This window comes from Camelus ferus, chromosome 8, assembly GCF_009834535.1.
Source record: "Camelus ferus isolate YT-003-E chromosome 8, BCGSAC_Cfer_1.0, whole genome shotgun sequence".
Lineage (NCBI taxonomy): Eukaryota > Metazoa > Chordata > Mammalia > Artiodactyla > Camelidae > Camelus > Camelus ferus.
In genome coordinates this window covers 55,145,333-55,167,901 of record NC_045703.1, presented here as the reverse complement: position 1 = coordinate 55,167,901, position 22,569 = coordinate 55,145,333, and the positions used below count along the sequence as shown (strand labels likewise).

Genomic DNA, 22,569 nt, shown 5'->3' with positions numbered 1-22,569 from the left:
GCTGGATGACCCACCTGAGCGTCCACCCAGGCTGGTCTGTCACGTGCCTTCTCAGGTGGTTTCTGGCAGGGTCCACTGCGTGAGGGGAGAGGCGCTCCCATGGGTCCCTGAGCTAGACTCATTTCTTCCCCAAAGCGGATAGGCTGGGAGGCTTAGCTTCGCAGCCTCAGGGCTGGCTTTGGGGTTGTAGTGGCCTTGGTCTTGCAAGTGAGAGACAGGAGACTCCAGGGACCATTCCGCTCCAGAGCCAGAAGGTGGCCACTCCCATCCCAGCCGGGGCGGGTGCCTTTCTACGCCGACAGCTGCGTCAGGTGACTGTGGGAGGGGAGCAATAAACAGCCCGGGACGCGGAAGGACGAGCGGGAGTGGACCGAAGGGCGGCGGGCGCGGGGACATGGGGTCTCCGGTGCTGGCCGGGCCCGCACTCCCGCTGCTGCTGCTGGTGCTGCTGCCGCCAGGCCCTGCCCGCGGCGCCGCGCGCTTCGACCCCACCTGGAAGTCCCTGGACGCCCGCCCGCTGCCCGGCTGGTTCGACAAGGCCAAGTTCGGCATCTTCATACACTGGGGCGTGTATTCCGTGCCCAGTTTCGGGAGCGAGTGGTTCTGGTGAGCGCGCCTCCCTGCGTCTCCTCTGGCCCGGCGTCGGTTCCCCGCCCCCACCTCGCCGCCTCCGGCCGAGACCCAGACCCCGCCTCGGCGGGTTTGTTGTGCCCCCGCGTCAGTTTCACCTCCCGCTGTTTCAACCGCGTTTGTATTTCCGGGTGTTAACTGTATAGTTGATTGTGTAAGTGGTTCGAGCTGGATGGACACTGACTTCTTCCTGCGAGTGACCGCAAGAGTTGTCGGACGCTTTTTGTGGCTCTGGCTTCTCGGCTACGTGGTAGTTGCGCTTACCAAGTCGGGGCTATCACTCTGTAGCCACCGAGTGACTAAAGCAGCAGAAAGTAAGGACTTGTGTGGGGCCATACGTGAAGCATGGGCCTCAGCTGCCGTCCTTAGAGATTCGGAGGCGATGTCTCTTCGCTCTTTTGCTGCTGTCAGTTTTCAGTTGTTTTGCCATGAAGGATGATTAACATATATTCATGGATTTGAGAAACTTCTGTGCATTTGGGCATCCATAGGCTCTTTAACGTTAAAATGTTACCACCTGTGGTTCAAGGAACAATTTTTTTTAAAGTTCTAGAATGTTAACACTAAAAACAAAACAAAACAAAACAACCTAATTATTAATAGACTACTACGTGAAAAGTGCTACGCACGAAAATTGCTCTTTAGGTTTTCCCTTGAGATCTATGTACAAATGTGCAGGTAACACCTTACAACTTTGAACTGCCTCACATCCCTTTCCTGATTAAATACTTGAAGTATTTTAAGTTCTTTGAGACAGAAATGTTATTTTATATATATTTATTTATACATACACACACATAGTACTATGTATAATACATTCCGAAGTAAAATAAGAAAATAAACAGTACTGTCAATTGAAAAAAAATGCACAGTGTGAGAACTGTGAGTTAAGTTTTATTTGGGGCAAAATGAGGACTGTTGCCTGGGAGACAGCCTCTCAGATAGTTGGTGGTGGGGAGGTCCGTGTACATGTGATTTTGGTGAAGGGGGGTACATGTAGTCAAGCACACATTTTGGCAGAGGGTTGCTGCTACTTACATGACGGTTGCTGCTAGTCACAAGGAGCAGATTTCTCTGGTAATGACCTCTAGATATGAGAAGATGCAAGAAACCAGGCTCATAAAATCTCCTCCTGAAAATATCCAACAATCTGAAGTGCTGTTCTACCAGTTTTTCCCAGAGCACACAGAATGCCTCATTTCTGATCTCCACCCTGTCCCTTCTGGGTGTGTTGAAGGTCAGTGACTACTGCAGTGGCTGGTGACTTCTTTCTTATAGAACCAGATGGCAAGTGACAATTTTTAGTTGGCAAATGTGGGTATAAACCATATATTGTATTAACATCACGCTGTATATATTGTACTGCTTTCTACAAAGAGAGTGACTTTCTGTAAAATAACTTTTCTTACTCAGTTAAGCCAGTTGATGTAAAAGAACTGTATATACTTCGTTGAAATTTTGTATAAGTTTGAAGAACGTATACAAGGGACTCTTTCCTCCCATAACGTGTATTACCAAACATATTTGCTTCAGGATGTTATAAATCTTTCTTTGCAAGTTTTGTGCTGTAAGGCATTTTAAGTTTATTTTTGAAATGTTTCAGATTAGCTAGGTAAATAAATTTGCAGATTTTCTTCGTCTTATATTAAGATAGAATAGAATATATTTTAAATTATCATTTTGTTCAACTGTGAAAGGTAGGTAAATACCCATTTGGTTCTGGAAGATAATTTGATGTTTGTTAACTGAAATTAGTGCTCTGCCCAAAACAGCTAGTTTTGAGTCATATTATTCTTTGCAGTGGTTAACTTTTCATTTTCTACAAATGAACATAAAGTTGTTTGTTTTGACCTAGATCAATAAAGATAATTTTCATGCAAAAGAGAGTGTATTTCTGATGGTCTGGAATTGCATTAACCCAATGGAAGATTCTTTATTTAGGTGTCCCTTTGTGTCCCGTCTAAACCTCTGCTCCCCATCCCAATTTGACTCGGGGGAATCAATAGTAGAGATGAGTATATCTGACTGTCCTTAATGGCAATTCAAACCCAAATATAAATGATGGACTGTTTACTGTAAGTGCCTCTTCTCATCTCTATTAGTATGAAATTTGAGAAGTGACTGTAGACCATAATAGAGAATGCAGGTTCAAATTAGACTCTGTTAAGAAAAAATAGAACTCCCTTATCACTTTGACTGTCCCAGTTTCTCCTTTATAGTTCAATTTAAAAGATAAAAATGCATCATAGATCAATTAGGAAACTTTCACTTTAAAGCATAGAAAACCCAAATAAAAGATATAATAATAGGGGCTTGTTACTATACATAATGAAGAATTTAGAGGTAGGTGGCTCATGGATGAAATCAAAGATGTGGGCTTTTTTGTCATTCTCAGTCTGTTGACTCATCTCGTCATGGTCACATGTTGGTGGCCAAGCATCACTTTGCACAACCTTGTCCAAAAACATGTTGTATCTCTCTCTATTAGAGAGGAAACCATTCCCAGAATCTCCCAAGTTGGCTTCCCCTCAAGTTCCATTGGCCAGCATGGGTTGGGTGTCCATGTGGTAGCTGTGATGGAAGCTGGGAAAGTATGTGTCTGACTTTTGGGCAGACATATTAATGTCCCTCAGTGAAGTCTTCTCAGCAGGAAGAACCTCCTAATCATCTTTGAGGAAGCAGTGCCCGTTATGAATTTGCTCATCCCATAGATACTCTTATGAAAGGAGTGGTGGAAGGAAAGGTAGAAGGTGAGTCAGAGATGGTGCTTGCATCTATTTCATGAGGATAGGATTACTGCTACATGTATCTATAATGTTTATCTAAAAATTATGTTTTTGATGTAGTTTTCCTCCTGAAGCTTTGCTTAGGCAGTTTAGGCCCCGTTGTTCAGAATAAATGCACATAACAAGAATTTTTTGAAGGCTGAGTCAATATAGTCAATAACAGCATCTTCTTAATTTTACTGTTATCTCCTCCCCCACTTGTTCTCTGCTGGTAAATATAATAAATTTGTGTTATGTTTTATGCACTTCATCTTCCTTTTGAAGCCTTATGTTACAAAGGACTAATTATGTAAAGATACTACATGCTGCGATTTAAAAATGAAGAATTAAGAGCAAATGGGTGGTTGGGTTGTCTAGAATGTTCTGGTTGATGAGCTGAGTGGAGTTTATAGAAGGAAAAATGGAAAACTACAAAAGTTTATATAAATTTTCTTTAAGGTGAAGTCAGACTAATTGGGAAAGTGAGGAAGAGAATCTTGGTAATATCTGAGTGCAGGGATTTAGTAAAGGGAGCTGAGGAAGTTACAGTTGACCCTGAACAACATAAGTTTGGCCCACTTTTATGTGGATATTTTTTCAATAATATACAATTGGCTGTCTGTATTTGTGGGTTTCACATCCCTGGATTCAACCAACTTCAGATGGAAATTTCTATCCATGGTTGGTTAAATCCACATATGCCAAGACTGTGAATATGGAGGGTTGACTGTGGAATGCCATTTAATATAAGGGAATTGAGCATCCACAGATTTTGGTATCTCCTAGGGCTCCTAGAACTGTTAGTGGAAAGAGGGGCCTCTAAATTAGGAAGCCCACCAAAGTGTGGGTCCTTGCCACCGGCTGTGAAAGAATTCATACAGCAGAGGCAGAGGGACAAAGTGAACAGCCGCTTTATTGCTCAGAAGAGAAGAAGGAAAGAAAGATGCTCCAGTGAGGAAAAGGCACTCAAGCGGGGAGCCATCAGCCAAGATGGCCAGTGAAGACAGCTCCAGCTGTGGCTTGGGCCATGTGGACTTTTATGGGAGGCTTTGGCCAGCTGGAACCAATCATCTTTCTTTTCTGTCTTTGTACGTGGGCTTTTCTGGTTATTGTCATGGCAGTTGTCAACTGTCATGGCACTGGCGTGTCACTTAGCATGCAAATGAATTACAATGATGGTATAATGAGACTCAAGGTCTACTGGAAGTCAAATCCTCCACCATCTTGGGCTTCACTGGTTCTAACCAGTTCTTGTATCTTCTCTTTGCAGCTGCCTCCAGAGACTGAGATAAGAGTAATTGGTTTATTTTCAAGGGAGGGTGGGGGTATGGTCCTGGGGCAACAGCCTTGCTAACCAGGACCCTGCCCCAGGGCTGCACTAGTGTTTCTTGATTGTTCCTCCCTTGTTTCTGCATTTCCTTTCTTCTCTGATTAGCAACTGTTTGAATCTGCCCTTTGGAACTCAGGGAAGGTCAAGGAGGCTGAATGAAGCCCATAAACTTCGAACAAGAAGTGGGGAACATGGAAAGATTTGTTCCAGGGAAGACCCTACAGGGTCCTCCTTGGTATCAGAACCATTTCTCCCATGGATACCAAGGGATGACTATACTTTAAATGCTATTATACTTTAAATATGCTATTTATGTGCTGTTTCCTTCCTCTTAGGTGGTATTTGCGAGAGAAAAAGATACCAAAGTACGTGGAATTTATGAAAAATAATTACCCTCCTGATTTCATATATGAAGATTTTGGACCACTATTTACAGCAAAATTTTTTGATGCGAACCAGTGGGCTGATATTTTACAGGCTTCTGGTGCCAAATATGTTGTCTTAACTTCCAAACATCATGAAGGTAAGTACAGCATTTGCAAACATTGCCAGTGGTTGTGAATTGTAAAAGCAGTTCTTTTGGAAGAAGAAACTAAAGCAAGGTCATCCACGTGAAATCAGAATTTTCTCTTAGGAGCAACCATAAGTGGCTACTGATATTTTGCTTATAATTTAAGAGACCACACACATGTTCCACCCAATTAAGAAGCATCAAGTATGCAGAAAGATCATACCCTCCACAAAACAGAGAAAAAATGAAAACGGGTCACATTTTGTTATATGCATATTTAACAATTTCCAAATAATCCAAGATTTGATTAAAGCTATTTGAAGTGGGATGTGGGTTGTAGGTCAGTTTCCACTTGGAATTGCACTCTTTCCTCTCATTCCACCTCTGTAATGTATTCTGAGAAGGCACCACGGGGGTTATTCCGCTGTATTCTTGCATCATGACCTACACACATGGTTGTGCTTTTGGTTAACTCTTACATGGCCCAATGCCTCCAATTTGCTACAGCTTGCTACCAATGAAAATAACATGGGTCACCTGGAAGGAACAGGATTTTAGAACTGTAATGGTGCTCAGAAATATCAGAGATGGTGGAAGAATATCTAAAGGAAACACAGTGGTTGTATTAGGTTTCTCCAGAGAGACAGAACTAATAGGAAGTATAATATGTAGAAAGAGATTTGTTATAAGAAATTGGCCTCTACATAATGGAGGCTGAGAATTTCAGACCCAAGAGAGCCAAAGGTTTAGTTCTAGTCTGAGTCCGAAGGCCTGAGAACCAGGAGACTGAATGATTTAGGTTCTTGTTCAAGTCTGAGTCCAAAGGCAGGAGAAGATTGATGTCTCACCTCAAAGATGTGCAGAGAGAAAAAATTCTCTCTTAATCAGCCTTTAATTCTATTCAGCCCTTCAGTGGATTGGATGAGGTCCACTCACATTGGGAAGAGCAATCTGCTTTATGCAGTCTACCTATTCCAATGTTAATTTCATCTAGAAACACCTTCAGGAACACACCCTGAAGATTGTTTAACCAAATATCTGGGCACCCAGTGGCCCAGTGAAGTTGACACATAAAATTAACCATCATAGTGATCTTACATTAATAGGATAGATTCCACCCATTACCATTCCTGTATCTACAAGATCAAGGAAGCATCAGCAAATTGTTATTGTTCAAACAGCATGTCAATTACACCATTTCCTTTGCATAACCATATTGCCTTGGTATAAAAAATTTTGCCTCATTGTTTTCTCCAGAAGTGGGGAGGGGATTAAGAGGGAGAACCAAAACCCCAAATAAGAAATTGTCTTTTCCCTTTGGCCTCATTTTTCCCTTTGGCCTCATTCTGGTGGCTTAATGATTTTCTGCTATAGATGTTTTTCAGGCTGAGATGGATATTTATGAAGCATATTTCCTTGTGAACATGTTGATTTCCTGATGTCTAGGAACGTCTCCAAGCTGCAGGGCACAAAGTATTACATAGTGAGCTTATTTAAAAACAAAACAAAACAACTCTTAATCACACTGTGAGGACAGATGATGTAGCCTACATTTATAAACTTTCTAGGACCCATGTTGTCAGATGTTTTCATGCTTATGGAAGAGACCCCACTGAGCCCAGTTAGCCAGGAAGACCACTGTGTGAGCTTCTAGTGGTGCTACTGAACCGAATACCCGTGTGGTTTTAGCACCACCAGGCATTAGGTTCTGTCAAGTTGAAACATTTTGAATAAGACTTTAAATATCAATACTGCTTTGAAGCTTACTACAAATATCTTTGAAACCAGTGTGAGCTGTTTTAAAAGCTTCTTAAAAATGAATCTCAATAGTATATCCATCTTAATCATGTCCTAATTTACAAGAATAAACTGTTTCACTGAAGGCACCTCATGTATGTCTGTTCTCAAAGATTCTTTTAGATTTCAGTGGGGCAGTAACAATGTACTTATGTTCTTAGGCACTAACTAAAAATTTTGAGACTTGTATTGTTTATTTATTGCATCTATGGTTTTTATTTAGAACAACCAGCAATCTAAGTGCAAATTCATTTTATTTTATTATTTATTTTTACTGAAGTATAGTTGATTTGCAATGTTGTGTTAGGGTGTGTAACAAAGCGATTCAGTTTTATGTGTATATATATGTGTGTATATACAGTTAATATATATGTGTGTGTATATAAAAGTTATATATACATATATATAACTTTTCAGATTCTTTTTCATTATAGGTTATTATAAGATATTGAATATAGTTCCCTGTACTATACAGTAGGTCCTGTTGTTTATCTATTTTATATATAGTAGTGTGTGCATGTTAATCCTAAACTCCTAATTTATCCCTCCCCCCTTCTCCCCTTTGGTAACCGTGTTTGTTTACTATGTCTGTGAGTCTATTTCTGGTTTGTAAACAAGTTCATTTGTATCATTTTTTTCAGAGATTCCACAGTAAGTGAAATCATATTTGTGTCTCACGTCACTTAATGTGATTATCTCTTTGTCCATCCATGTTGCTGCAAATGATATTATTTCATTCTTTCGTTTATAGCTAACTAGTATTCCATTGTGTGTGTGTGTATATATATATGTATATATGTATATATATACACCACATCTTTATCTGTTAATCTGTTGATTCAATTAGGTTGCTTCAATGTCTTGGCTATTGTAAATAGTGGTGTTATGTACAATGGGGTGCGTGTATCTTTTTGACTTAGGGTTTTCTCCAGATATATGACCAGGAGTGGGATTGCTGGATCATATGGTAACTCTACTTTTAGTTTTTTACGGAACCTCCATACTGTTCTCCATAGTGGCTGTACCAATTTACATTCCCACCAACAGTGTAGGAAGGTTCCTTTTTCTCCACACCCTCTCCAGCATTTATTGTTTGTGGACTTTTTAATGATGACCATTCTGACTGGTGTGAGGCGATACCTCATTGTAGTTTTGATTTGCATTTCTCTGATAATTAGTGATATTGAGCATCTTTTCATGTGCCTGTTGGCCATATGTCTTCTCTAGAGAAATATCTATTTAGATCTTCTGCCCATTTGTTGATTGGGCTGTTTGGTGTTTTTTGGTTTTATTTTTATTTATTTTTTTATATTAATCTGTATGAACTGTTTGTATATTTTGGAAATTAATCCCTTCTCAGTTGCATTGTTTGCAAATATTTTCTCCCATTCTATAAGTTGTCTTTTCATTTGTTTATGGTTTCCTTTGCTGTGCAAATGCTTTTAAGTTTAATTAGGTCCCATTTCCACAGCTAACATTATATTCAATGCTGAAAAGCTGAAAGCATTTCCTGTAAGATCAGGAACAAGACAAGGATGCCCGCTCTCACCATTCTTATTCAACACAGTTTTGGAAGTCCTAGCCACAGCAATCAGAACAGAAAAAGAAATGAAAGGAATCCAAATTGGAAAAGAAGAAGTAAAACTGTCACTGTTTGCGGATGACATGCTACTATACATAGACAATCCTAAAGATGCTACCAGAAAACTGCTAGAGCTCATCAATGAATTCAGTTAAGTTGCAGGATACAAAATGAATGTACAGAAATCTGCTGCATTTCTGTTCACTAACAACAAAATGTCAGAAAAGAAGAAATTAAGGGAAAAAAATCTCATTTACCATCACATCAGAAAGAATAAAGTACCCAGGAGTAAACCTACCTAAGGAAGCAAAAGACCTGTACTCTGAAAACTATAAGACACTGATGAAAGAAATTGAAGACGACACAAACAGATGGAAAAATATACTGTGTTCTTGGAATGGAAGACTCAACATTGTTAAAACGACCATACTACCCAAGGCAATCTACAGATTCAGTGCAATCTCTTGTCAAGTTACCAATGGCATTTTTCACAGAACTGAAACAAAAATTTTAAAAATTTGTATGGAAACATGAAAGACCTTGAATAGCCAAAACAATCTTGAGAAAGAAGACTGAAGCTGGAGGAATCACACTCCTTGACTGCAGAATATACTACAAATCTACAGTAACCAAAGCAGTATGATGCTGGCACAAAAACAGATACTTAGATCAATGGAACAGGATAGAGAGCCCAGAAATAAACCCACTCACTTATGGTCAGTTAACCTATGGCAGAGGAGGCAAGAATATACAATGGAGAAAAGATAATACCTTCAATAAGTGGTGCTGGGAAAACTGGATAGCTACATGTAAAAGAATGAAATTAGAACATTCTCTAACATCATACACAAAAATAAACTCAAAGTGGATTAAAGAACTAAATGTAAGACCGTGTACCATAAAACTCCTATAGGAAAACATACTCAGAACACTCTTTGACATAAATTGCAGCAGTATTGTTTTGGATCTGTCTCATAAAGTAATGGAAATAAAAGCAAATTCCTTTTAAAATATGAATTATTTCTAAGTGCTTACGTAAAGGCAGACATTTTTCTTACCCATTTAGTTGGTAGGTAATTCACTTTTAGGTTATTTAAAGAACAACATTCAAGTTTATGATTTTAGAGTAGGATGAGAATACAAATGGTGGGTACATTTCAAAGTACAAGACTACTGGGGGAATAGTACACCACCCCCACCTTGGTTAAATGAATCATGAGGCTAAGGGAGATTTACTACTACATGCGGATCACCAGTGTTTTAAGAATCATACTATAATAAAATAAAATAAATCCTAAAGCACTTTAATCTTTGATTTAGAAGACAAGAATCTTGTAGGAATGTATTGCAGGATCTTCACTTAAGTGGTAGTAGTCCTTGTTTAGCGTGGTAGATGTGGAAGATGTTCCCACCTTAGCTGTGGTCTGCTCATGTTGATTGTTGATTTTGTGCTAGACCCTGTGCTGGCCGTTGGTATACAGCAGGGAACACTGCAGACATGATGCTGTCCCTCAAGGAACTTACAGTTTAAGAGAGAGAATGCAGGAGATATGTCAGACTATACAAACCTCATAGGGTACTCTGAGAATTACTGTTAAAAATCTCGGTTCTACTTTGTCTAAATTCTCATTTGTTTCTTGTATGAAAGCAAAATATACACTATGAAAAAAATTGCCATAAAGCAATTTGTAGAAACAGTGATTTTTATATCATGTGTAGTGCCTGCATAATTTGTTTTGGTGTTTGCACAGGAGGAAATTTACTAAAACTGAATTGATGTACTTAACAGGTTTTTTAATATAACGTTTCAGGCTTCACCTTGTGGGGCTCAGAGTATGCGTGGAACTGGAATGCTGTGGACGAGGGGCCGAAGAGGGACATTGTCAAGGAACTTGAAGTAGCTGTTAGGAACAGGACAGGCCTGCGTTTCGGGCTATACTATTCCCTTTTTGAATGGTTTCATCCACTGTTCCTTGAGGATGAAGTCAGCTCATTCCAGAAACGACTATTTCCAGTGTCTAAGATGCTGCCTGAGCTCTACAAGTTAGTGAACAAGTATCAGCCTGAGGTCCTGTGGTCGGATGGCGATGGCGGGGCCCCAGACACCTACTGGAACAGCACAGGCTTCTTGGCCTGGTTGTATAATGAAAGGTGTGTGCTCTTGATTGGATTGCTGTCGTGACCTTAAGCATTCCTAACACATGTGTAACAGTTTAATTTCCTTGCTTCTCAAAATATTTTTCAGGCTCATTTGTGGTACGGGGGAGGAAATCACTGTAAAGAATGCTTATCAGACATATCAGTATTTACTCAAAATAATCAAGAGTTACAAATCAGGAGTCTAATACAAATCAGGAGTCTGGTTTTTAAAATCAGACTAAAGATTACAGAATCAAGGACTTTGAGGATATTCATTTTGTGGGTCCTCATTTTCATCTCCTATTCTGGGGACAACGCTGTTTATTCATCATCCCTTTCTCATTATGTGCTTTTCAGTTCCTCTAATTGCTTCTTTTTATCCTCTTACCTTTGGTAATCTTTGCTTCTCAGACAATGTCATCTTTCTCTGTCTCCTCTTTTCCTTCATTGACAGTCTCTTCCTGTTCTTTCCTCTTGCTTTCTAGCACCATCCAAGCTGCCCCATTAGAACAAGGAGTTCTGACTTAGCTCTTCTATAAGGCTCACACTATGTGGACCACACTTATGTTTCTAACCAGAAAGTATGTGGTATTGGGCTGTGAAGTTAGGGAGTGTCCTGCTCGTGTTCTCTGGGCCCACAAAGGGTTTGCACAGGCAAACCCTTTGAAGAGCTCTTGATATTTAACTGCAGTTTCTCTAGGTACTCCTTCCAAAAGAAAATATTGGTAGCCCTCTTCTTCATTTTGTGAACCCAAACTGTCCCCTCAATGTGAAGAAGTGCAGGAAGTTCCACCTGCTACAATGAATAATGTCGTGGGGATGTTTCATGCCACAGTGAATTCCATGATGACAACAGTCGGATTTCCTGAGATTTTTCTTTTTTTAATTAATTAATTAATTATTTGGGTGGGGGGAGGTAATTAGTTTACTTATTTATTTATTTTTGAAGGAGGTACTGGGGATTGAACCCAGGACCTTGTGTATGCTTAGCATGTGCTCTACCACTTGAGCTATACCCTCCTCCCTGAGATTTTTCAATATAGGCACAATTGTAAGAGAAAGAGAAAGGCTAGAATATATGTATAAGATTATTCAGTCATAGGTGAGAAGAATGTCTTGAGTGACACTCAGTCTTGCCTATCACTCACGGCAAGAGGGGTGGGGAACCTACAGATAATAGCATAATACTCCTGTAAGTGTTACGTGTGTTGGGCACTGGGCTAGGTGTTTTCCATAAATTAGTTCTGCTGTGATAACAGATGAGGAAATTGATTATTGAGAGGAGTTAGGTAACTTGCTCTAGGGCTGGGAGCTTAGAAAGTGACAGAGCCAGGGCTACAATCTCTTCAGGTCTGTTTGACTTTGCAGTCGTGGGCTTTGTGTTATATTCCACTGTGGTTATTTTTCAGGAGTGAATTTCAGTCAGACCTCTTTTCAGTGGCGTTTGGTTTTGTCTTAAAAAAATTTTTACCTTTTGCCTCAGAAAAATCATCCATTTCATTTCAGCCCAGTTCGGGACACAGTGGTCACCAATGACCGTTGGGGAGCTGGCAGCATCTGTAAGCATGGTGGCTACTATACCTGCAGTGATCGTTATAACCCAGGACACCTTTTGCCGCACAAGTGGGAGAACTGCATGACGATAGACAAGTTTTCCTGGGGCTACAGGAGGGATGCTGGGATCTCTGACTACCTTACGATTGAAGATTTGGTGAAGGTACAGTAAAATGTCTCGTCACTACTATAGTAATATTCTTACTAGTATGTGAGAATTATTTTTTTAATTGTATAGCTCAATGACCTATAAACACAGAATATAATTCTTTTCTCTATGTTCTCCTAAATAGTGATTATATATGTATGTCTAAGTCCATAAATACAATAGGTTAACACATCCGTGATGGAGTAGTTTTCTTCCTCTAAGAACTATATATTTATTCTTAACTTTTTTTTAAAGCAACTTGTAGAAACAGTTTCATGTGGAGGAAATCTTTTGATGAATATTGGGCCCACACACGATGGCACCATTTCTCCAATTTTCGAGGAGCGACTAAGGCAAATGGGGACCTGGCTAAAAGTCAATGGAAAAGCCATCTATAAAACTCAAACTTGGAGATCCCAGAATGACACTGCCACCCAAGATGTGTGGTAAGTACTGTTAGATAGAGGAAGACATTTAACATTTCTCAGAGATGAATAGAAAAGTAGAATAAAAAAGGAAACTGGATGAATGCCTACTTACACGAAACACTTTATTTACTCTAGAAGAAATAAGCATATTCTTAAACACTTATTATTTATCAAATTGAGCTTAAATCAGCTCTAGATTCCTCCTAATGGTGGACAAATTTGAAGGAAAATATTCAGCTCTGACAAAAATTGTAAGCCATTCAGAAAAATGGAAAATGCCGACTGGTTAATCTGAAGGAGACCTGGTTTAGTCAGTTAAGTAAATTCCAACTTTTGCAGATGTTACATCACATCAAGTTAGCAAGAGGTGATGAAGGGCAGAAAAAATATTAAAAATCAGCCCAAATAACAGCATTATTTAAATTGATTAAAAATCTCGTAGCTTGTTTCTATTATTCTAATAAATCTAAACCTGAAGTTTCTTTAAAATTAATTATCTTAACTGGCTAACTTTTCTTTTAACTAGTGTTTTCTGTAAAAGCCTTGCCATGGGTTCCGTCTGAGCTTTGGAAGGTTCTGTGGGGCAGTGAGTATTGGGAGTCAGACTCTGCACATATGCTGGTTTCTGATGTGGGATTTTAACATATATAAATAAGAAAAGTATTAGCGAACCTCTAAAAATTCACCTTGTATTGCCACCAAAGTGAATACACCCTGATCAAGCATAAATCAAAAAGTTAGATTAAATAATCTTCTTTGAACTTATGTCCTTAGACAAATTATCAATTCTTTGAAGAAAAGCAAGGCAGTTTAGACAGAAGCAACTAAGAGTAGAATTTTAGAATGTTAGGAGGAGCTATAATGAGAACTCAGAACCAATCTTTCATTTTACAGAGGCTAGTTTAAATTTGGTTAAAGCCAAAATTTGCTTCTGTGCTTATGTTTGACTATGAGGGTGTCTGATCTGGGACTTCACAATTATTAACCATTATGCCATTAAGTTTTCTTTTAATAAGTAAAGATAAAAAGCCAAACTATTTACCAAGGCATGTGAAGCTGAACTCTGGCTGCACTGCCCCAGCCCCAGGCTGCCGCTCGCTCCTCCCCACCAGGGGAGCTCTCTCCCCTGGTTCCTGGCGTGTGCTGCCCCTCCCTGCTGCAGTTATCTTAAGACTCCCAGGTCCATCCTTAAAAATCCTTTTGAGATTTTAGCCCTGGCTCACTGTCACTGTCCCCAGAACTACTCTCCACATAATTCTTAGTGATTGTAATGTCTATATTCAGAGCTCTTCTAATTTGCTGGCTCCTTGGTTCCTGTGCCTCCTCCCTTCTAGGGATCCTGTCCCCCTACATTTGTAGCCCTTCTCTTGGTCGTACCTTGGACCTTGCATTACCAATAATTGTGCTCCTTCCATGATCTCAGTCTGAACTGTTCTACTGTCTAACTCCCACTTCTTGTATTTCAGCTTACTCCACATAGCACTTTGGCTCCCAAAGGGATCTACCATCTTGGATTCTGTCACTTTTTCTCTGTTCCACATGTCTCTGCCCTCTCATGTCTTTTCTTCTTCCTTTCCCAGGTGGCCCATCACTCTATGGCATCCACCCTCAACTCCTTAACTTTCTTTCTGTCACACTCAATACAACTGAACTTTGATTAAACTCAGCTCTACTTATTCCATGCCTGCCCCTGGGCAGCTAAACATGACTAGACACACACACACACACACTCACACACATGTCAAATGGTCTCACTTTTGGCTTTTAGGCCAAGCCCCGTATCCTGGATCCCATCCCAGGTTATCCACTCAAGGGTATTGTTTTACTAGTTCTCCCCATTTGCTCCTTATCTTCAGTTTTCCCTCTTTTTTAGATCCTTTCCTATCAGCATACAAACCTTTTCTTTTTTTCATCTTAAAGCACTCTTTCAACCCTACTTAGATTTCCAGCTACTTTCCCATTTCTCTACTTTCCTTTATAGTAAGACATCTTGAAAAATGGTTTTTACTTGCTATCTCCAATTTCTTGCTCCAACTTTTCTCTTAAACTCACTCTAGTCAGGCTTCTACCCCCAGACTCCTCACCATCACTGTTACCCAGGCCCACCGTAATCTCCCCACCCCTCAGTCCCTATCATCTGAGCTTATTGGCAGCATTTGCCTCAGGTGACAGCTGTCTCTCTCCCTCTTCACTTCACACTCCTTAGTTTCCTTTGCTGGTTCCACCTCAATTCCCGACTAGACCTTGAAGTCCCCTGAGTCTCAGCCCTTGGATGTCTGTATCTACCTTCATTCCCCGGGTGACCGCATCCATTTCCATGGCTTTAAAGGCCATACTGTTCACTGCTCCAGGGCAAACCTCTTTCTTGAACTTCCTAGTCAACATCTCCACTTGGAAGTATAAGCATCCTAAACCTGTTATATCTGAAACTTAGGTCCTAATTTTAACATTTGGCTCTAAAGCATCTCATTCTGTGCTGTGCAAGCTCTCTGCAGGGACTTCTGTGCTCACAGTCCCTCTTCCTCCAGATACTCACAAGGCTCTGCCTGACCCTACAGCCACCTTCTCAGAGAGGTCTTCCCTGACTGTTCTATTTAAAATAACACCCAGGTCCCTTTTTTCTAACCTAGTGTTGACCTAAATAGACTGTCAGTTATTTCTCCAGCAAAAAAAAAAACGGTTTTATTCGAGATCAGCAAAGAATTGTAATAGGGGTCTGCAAACTCGGTGAGAGCCGTGCAGGCGCCTGCACCGCCAGGGAGGGAGAGCTCTTCCATTGAGGAGAGGGAAGTGGGAGGGTGACGGTAAACACAGGGTCCACAGCTGGCTTTTCTTTGGTTGAGTTGTTGCCAGCAAAGAAGAGGAGTCTTTCTTCTTCCTGTTGGGCTCTGCTACTGTTGCAGGGCGTAGGAGTTCCCCTGTTGGTCTCCTGACTATTTTAATTGCGGCTTCTGTGTATTAATTTTTTACACTAGCATGCTCTATCCTTCTTATGGGGCTTCAGTTTCCTCCATGGCACTTAATCGTTACCTGACGTAATTTTTTGCTCCTTCTAATATTTTCCACTACAACATAAGCTCCACGAGGACAGGGACTGTGTTCAATGCTATGCCTCCAGCTCTGAAACAGTGATCAGCACTTTAAGATGTCAATAAATGTTTGTTGAATATTTGAGTGAAAAAAATCAGTGAATTCTGTTTTCTTTGTCTAGACCTTACTCTTCTAACCTTTTCTTTTTTTCTCATTCATCCTTTAAGCCTCTGATTAAATGTCATTTTCTTGGACAGGCTTTTTGCTGATGGTCTAACCTAAAAAGATCCCTTTGTTATAATCTTCCAATTTCCTTTTTTCATAGTGCTTATCAAAGTTCACACTTTTATATTATTTGTATGATTATTTAATGTCTTCCTCACTCTAATCTAGGCGCCACAAGAACAAGAACTAAGTGTGTTTTGTTTTTGATTGTATCCTTAACACCAGTGCTTGGCCCAACGTTGACACAAAATACCTACTGAATGAAGGAATATGAAGTAATCAGCAGGTGGAAAGCCATCTATTCTTGCATCTTACCCTCTTTGCTCACACTCCCCACCTGTTTCTAGCTCTATGAGAACAGCCTGATGAAGAAGAGTAGTACTAGAAAAATCTATGTTCCAAAAACTTCCTTTTAGTATTGGGGAAGTCGAGGAGGGAGGTCATGTGATAATTGGGATTTATAATAAGAAATATATATTTGGTCTTTGTCTGTTTCTGGCACAGATCTCCTGAAACTCTTGAAATTTCTTGAGTGATGAGAGCCATAAAGGTGTCTTTTGTTATGTCACTGAAGTGATTTTTGACCCTACCAAAGGATGGGGGGCTGGTGGCCAGGAGACCCAACCATGTGATTATAGGGTTGGAACTTTCAGTCCCACCCACAGCCTCCAGGGGGGCGTGAAAGGCTGGAGGTTGAATCAGCCATCAATTGCCAATGATTTAATCAATCTTAACTATGCAATGAAGCTGCATAAAAACCACAAAGGATGGGGTTCGGAGAGCTGGATTGGTGGAGGTGCCGGGAGAGAGGGGTACCTGGAGATGGCGTGGAAGTTCTGTGCCATTTCCCACATACCTTGCCCTGTGCATCTCTCCGTCTGGCTGTTCCTGAGTTACATACTTTTATAATAGACCTATAATATAGAAAGTAAAATGTTTCTATGAACTCTGTGAGCTGCTCTAGCAAATTAACTGAACCCAAGGAGGGAGTCATGGGAACCTCCAGTCTATACCCTGTAGGTCAGAAGCCCAAGTGATGATCTGGACTTGTGACTGCTATCTGAATTTGAGGCTGGAGGGCAGTCTTGTAGGACTAAACCCTATCCTGTGGAACCTGACACTATCTCTGGGTAGACAGAGTTGTAGGACACACAGCTGGTGTCTGAGAATTGCTTGGTGGTGTGGGGAACTTCCCACCCCCACCACACTGGAATTGGGATCAGAACCCTTCTGGGTGCTTTTTAGACTACCATAAGGCTATTATTCTTTCCCTCTACTAATGAAAACATTGGTAAATATTTGCTAAATGGAAGTATCTCGGTAAAATAATTCTAGACCTGACTCATAAATAATGAGAAACATTACTATGCTTTTCCCCTTTTTAACCAGGTACACATTCAAACCTAAAAGCAAATTGGTCTATGCCATGTTTCTCACATGGCCCACGTCAGGACAGCTGCTTCTGGGTCAGCCCAGAGCTACTCTGGGGGCAACAGAGGTAAGAGGAAAACAATTCTTTATTGTTCCTTTAAATTGCTGATGAGACTGTCCTGATGGAAACATAATATAACTTTTAACTTCAAGGTGAGCCTTTTATGTGCTCCTCTTATACCTCATAAGAGTAATTTTAAAATTAGCTTTATCAATGGCAATGTTTGGCAAAAACCTTTGAAAATTTTCTTTCATTTCCCAGAAAACTAAAATTATAAAACAGCTGTATTATCTCCATGCAAATCAGCATGAAGTATCTTCTTCATGGTCATTCTATGCTGTTCAAGCTGCCCTGCATGTATCCAAAATGACTCTTCGTAAAACTGGAGCTCAGATTCTTCCCAACATCCCATGCCAGAACGCATCTGAATAAATATGTCATGGCCTTACTATTTTAAGTTCATAAAAAATCTGGAGAAAGTTAAAGGTTAATCCGACAGTTGTTACCATTAGCTCTGATATTGAGCTCATTTTGATATACTTATAGCTTATTTTTAAGAAATCGAAAATTTCCTTGGAGGTGAATTGTCCATACGCTTCTCCTTGCATCATCTTTCCATATTTCATTTCTAACACTTGGGCTGATCAGGCAGAAAAGGACTGGAGTTCAAATCTGAGGTTAATTACAGCCTAGTGGCCTGGGCATGGCATTATCTTTTTATTTTATCCATGTTTTCTCTGGCCGCCATTAATACTGTTATTTAAAAGTTCATGTGTTTTCATATTATTCTACATGATAAGCAAAGTTTTCTGGTTCCAAATAACCACAGATATGTTGAAATCTAAATTCATTTTGTGTAAGACTAAGGATATAAAACAGTTACAGTAGTAACAGATCTCACTCATGCATGGTTGGCTAGTGGGGATTACTGGAACATCTGGGCTGGGGAGAAAGGTGAGCCTTTCTCCAAACATTGTGTGTAAGAGCTGAGCTCTTTGGGCTCAGTGGGCGGTCTGGTTCTAGACTCACCTTCCCCACTCTGACACTATTCAATCTTCACAAATCTTCCTCAACTTCTGCACACTTTTGAAAGTAATATAGGAGCAAGACAGATGTATGTACTCATTTGGATCAAGAATTGAAACAGCTTGTGACCTACTAAATAAAAGTAAAAAATACATCGCTTGCCTATATTGCTTTTTAAGAAATATCAACCTCTCCTTCCCAATAAAGTGAGTAAGTCAGAGATATATTTGGAGACATCTGTATGTATGTTTTTAATTTCAGGTTAAACTGCTGGGACATGGACAGCTACTTAACTGGACTTTTTCCAAGCAAAACGGCATTATGGTTGAACTGCCTCACCTAACTGTTCATCAGATGCCCTGTAAATGGGGCTGGGCTCTAGAACTAACTCATGTGGCCTAATGTGCAGCAGAGGGCTTTATGCTGCTGTAATATCTAAGACTGAAAATATCAGGTGTCTATAGTTGTAGCACATGAGAAATCAAATGTGAGATTGAACAAGAGTTTCCTAAATCACCCACATCACTGTTTTCACTCTTCAGTGCACTTTGCTATTGATGTCTCTTCACATTGCATTTATTTCCATGTGTGATTCAGAGGTGGGGGTTTTTATTTTAGGGTAGCTAGGAATTGGTGGTGTTAAGGACTGGATCGTGTCTTCTGCCAAATTCACATGTTGAAGCCCTAACCCCTCAATGTGACTGTATTTAGAGATTTTAAAGAAGTTACTAAGCTTAACTGAAGTTATAAAGGTGGGATCTTAGTCCAGTATAACTGGTGTCCTTATAAGAAGAGGAGCAGGAACGTGAGCGCACAGAGGAAAGATCACGTGAGGACCCAGTGGGAAGTCGGCCACCTGCAGGTCAAGGCGGGAGGCCTCAAGGGAACCCAGACCTGCCACCACCTGGGGCTTTCGGCTTCCAAACCTGAGAAGAAATAAACTACTGTTGTTTAAGGCACCCAGTCTGTGGTATTTATCATGGCAGCCCTAGCAGACTAATATAGGTCACAGGCATATAATAAATTTGGCTTAATACTTATTTTCAATGCTCTTGTAATAAAACTGATACGTTCACTATAGATATTTAAAAATACACAGAAATGCTTAAAGGTAACATCACTGTTAAGGTCACCACTACTATTATTTTAGTATATTCTTCCAGGTTTTTCTTGGGGGGAGATGAGGGCATGGGGTTGGCGGTGTGAGCCTGTTTTTGTAGGTAGGCTAATTTGAGGTCCAATTTAAATGAATAAATTTGCTTCCTGTATTTGCCTTCAAACAAACTGAAGTTGAAAGTCTAGCTGAAAATTAGGAAGTCTATTCAGAGTTTCCCTAAGAATGAAGCAAAATAATGAAACAAAAATAATTCAGATACTGATGTAAATTCAAAGAAATACTGATTAAAGAACTCATTTCCCTCAACAAAGATGTCCCATGTGGCCAGATCTTTGAAGTGCTGTGGGTTCCATTTTGTCACATTAGTCAAATGCAGACATCTCATTGTTCCCTACAAATGCTTCAAGTAGAGAGGGAAATGAAACACTATTCATATTTATTTTCTAAAATCATGCTTAAAATTATTCATTGCTGAAGTTCCTATAACTATCAAAAATTTGAAACCACACCAAAGTATTTACATGAGTAAATACTTTAATAATTCTAAATCTCAACTAACATTTTATTAGAGATCCAACACAGACAGATTTACATGATCCCAAACATTAGACTAAGAAAAGACGAAAAAGAAAAAAGGAAAAAATACTTCAGACAAACCCAAATAAACAGGCTTACAGGATATGAACATAAAAGTAGGGTCCATCTGTCTGTTTGAAAGAAGTATTTTTGAGGCCAAAACCTGTCAACCACTTAAATTCCTACCTTGTCCACCTTGACCTTTACAAATAGAGAATATAGAGGAAAAATGGAACTATTTAAGCAAATTATAGTTAAATATACGGTTTAGTTAATAGGAAGCTGAGGGAGTGAAATGACAAAATATAGCTGAACATTCAGAAGTACTGAGTAAAATGCTTTGCTACAGACACTATATATTGAAAAAAGTATGAATACCAAATTTTATTTAAGGTATATCTTGCTTATATGTGAAATCTACACGTGGGACTCATAATAAGGATCTTAAAATAGTCCATCAAATTCTTAGAATTATCACGGGTACGGAAGGCAAGAATTATAGTAAGGATAATTAACAATCGGATCTCTTATTACCCACTTTAAGCCAATAGTTCTTTACCCTGCCAACCAACTAATCCTTTTCCCGGAGTTACTTATAAGTACAAAATTGACTTGTTTTGAATTTCAGTAACTTTGGATTTTTCTTTAATGACTAGAGAAATACTGAAGGCAAGCAAAGCTAGATTATTAGACTGAACGATTTAGACATTGATACTACAAATATGGATATTGCTTTAATAAGATTCCACATCTCATTTTCTTATGAGTGCCATTTTGAAGCAACACAATTACTTTAAAAGGTCAGGTTATTCAAATAAATATGAATTAGGACAACAGAAAACAAAACAGATGTTTTACTTTCTGTTCATTTCAATTTTGTAAAGATGTGGTTAGATAAAAACCTTCCTGTCTAACTTCCAAACAAAGAAAATAACTGTTCATATAAAATTTTTGTATGTACACAGTAACAAACACATTTATACAAGTTTGAAGGAGAAGCTATTTTAAGTAATACCCATTTAATCAACTCACTAGGTTAACGGATGCTCTGCATTTCCTTGGAAAAACGGCATACTGACTGACGCCTAGGCAAGCTGCAGGCTTTCAGTTAGTAGGCTTCTGTCTGGTACGTGCTTCCCTTCGATTTCCACTTGCTGCAGCATATGTTTACCAACGATTAGCTGAGTCTGTTACTATAGTGGGTTGAATGCTGTTCCCCAACACTCATGTCTACCCAAAAGCACAGAATGTGATCTGACTTGGAAACCGTCTTTGCAAATGTAATTAAGTAGAGATAAGATACTGGACGTGGGGGACACACAGAAAAGATGGCCGTATGAAGAGAGAAGCAGAGATTGGAGTTATGCTGCTGTAAGCCAAGGAACACCTTGGCTTGGAAGGGTCAAGGGAGGACTGGAAGGATTCTTCCTTAGAGCCTTCAGAGGGAGCACGGCCCTGCTGATATCTTAATTTTGGACTTCTAAATGCCAGAATGACGGGAATAAACTTTTGTTGTTAAGCCACAGTTAGTGGTAATTTGTTATGGCAGCTCTAGTAACTCTAATACAATAACCAAACTGATTATGCCAGTTGAACTTTTTATCATGAGTACATAATCAGATGACGTGAGTGTGATGGGTTGCAGTTTCTGTGAAATTGGTTGAATACTTTGGAAAGACTAGATAAAAGGGTGTTGCTTTTTTTTTTTTTAATTTAAACATATTGGTTAACTAATTATGGGCAAAACAGTTCTAAAAGACTGGGGGGGAATATAGTAAAAATTTACAAAAATTCTGTATCTCTAGTTGTGATGTAATGCATATGATTTGTGTAAGAAAGATAATAAGAGAACCTCTGTAAGCAGACCTGTATCTAAAAGGTAGAAAAGACCTGGGTCCTACATTAATAATTAGCAAATAAAGGCTACTTATATTTTAAGTTAAAATATCTAAGAATACATTTTTTTGTTGATAACCTATTTTAAATGACACTTTGGATTAACCAAATAACTAAGGGTCCCAGACAAGAGGGCTTCAACTGTACTCCTAGAAGACAAACTTGTAACATCCAAGGCCAATTAGCTTCAGATACATGTGATTTTTACCTTGTCATCTCTTCAACTGTCACAACCCTACAGATGCAGATGATTCCAGGTAATAATTTTCGGCTGATCAGCTTTCTATCCTTCCAAGGTCACACCTGTTCCGTCTCAAAATCTCCTTGGATGAAATCCTGGGTTAATATTGCTGGAAGAGATGCATGCCCTATTACTTACACAT

The 22,569-nt window shown here is 39.6% G+C and overlaps 1 protein-coding gene and 1 long non-coding RNA gene across 2 annotated transcripts; one reads left to right on the top strand and one right to left on the bottom strand.

Moving 5' to 3' along the window:
- The first annotated feature begins 305 nt into the window (after positions 1-305).
- FUCA2 (alpha-L-fucosidase 2) lies at positions 306-22,235 on the top strand. Its single transcript, XM_032485068.1, has 7 exons — positions 306-606; positions 5,061-5,248; positions 10,427-10,766; positions 12,261-12,471; positions 12,712-12,902; positions 17,529-17,637; positions 18,859-22,235. Exons 1-7 carry the CDS (start codon positions 395-397, stop codon positions 18,997-18,999), a joined length of 1,392 nt encoding a protein of 463 aa, XP_032340959.1. The 5' UTR covers positions 306-394; the 3' UTR covers positions 19,000-22,235.
- LOC116665429 lies at positions 5,332-22,542 on the bottom strand. The gene is made up of 2 exons (XR_004322040.1): positions 22,395-22,542; positions 5,332-6,695 (listed from the first exon to the last, which is right to left on the bottom strand). It is a non-coding gene; the product is annotated as an uncharacterized LOC116665429 (long non-coding RNA).
- Between the last annotated feature and the right edge of the window lie 27 nt (positions 22,543-22,569).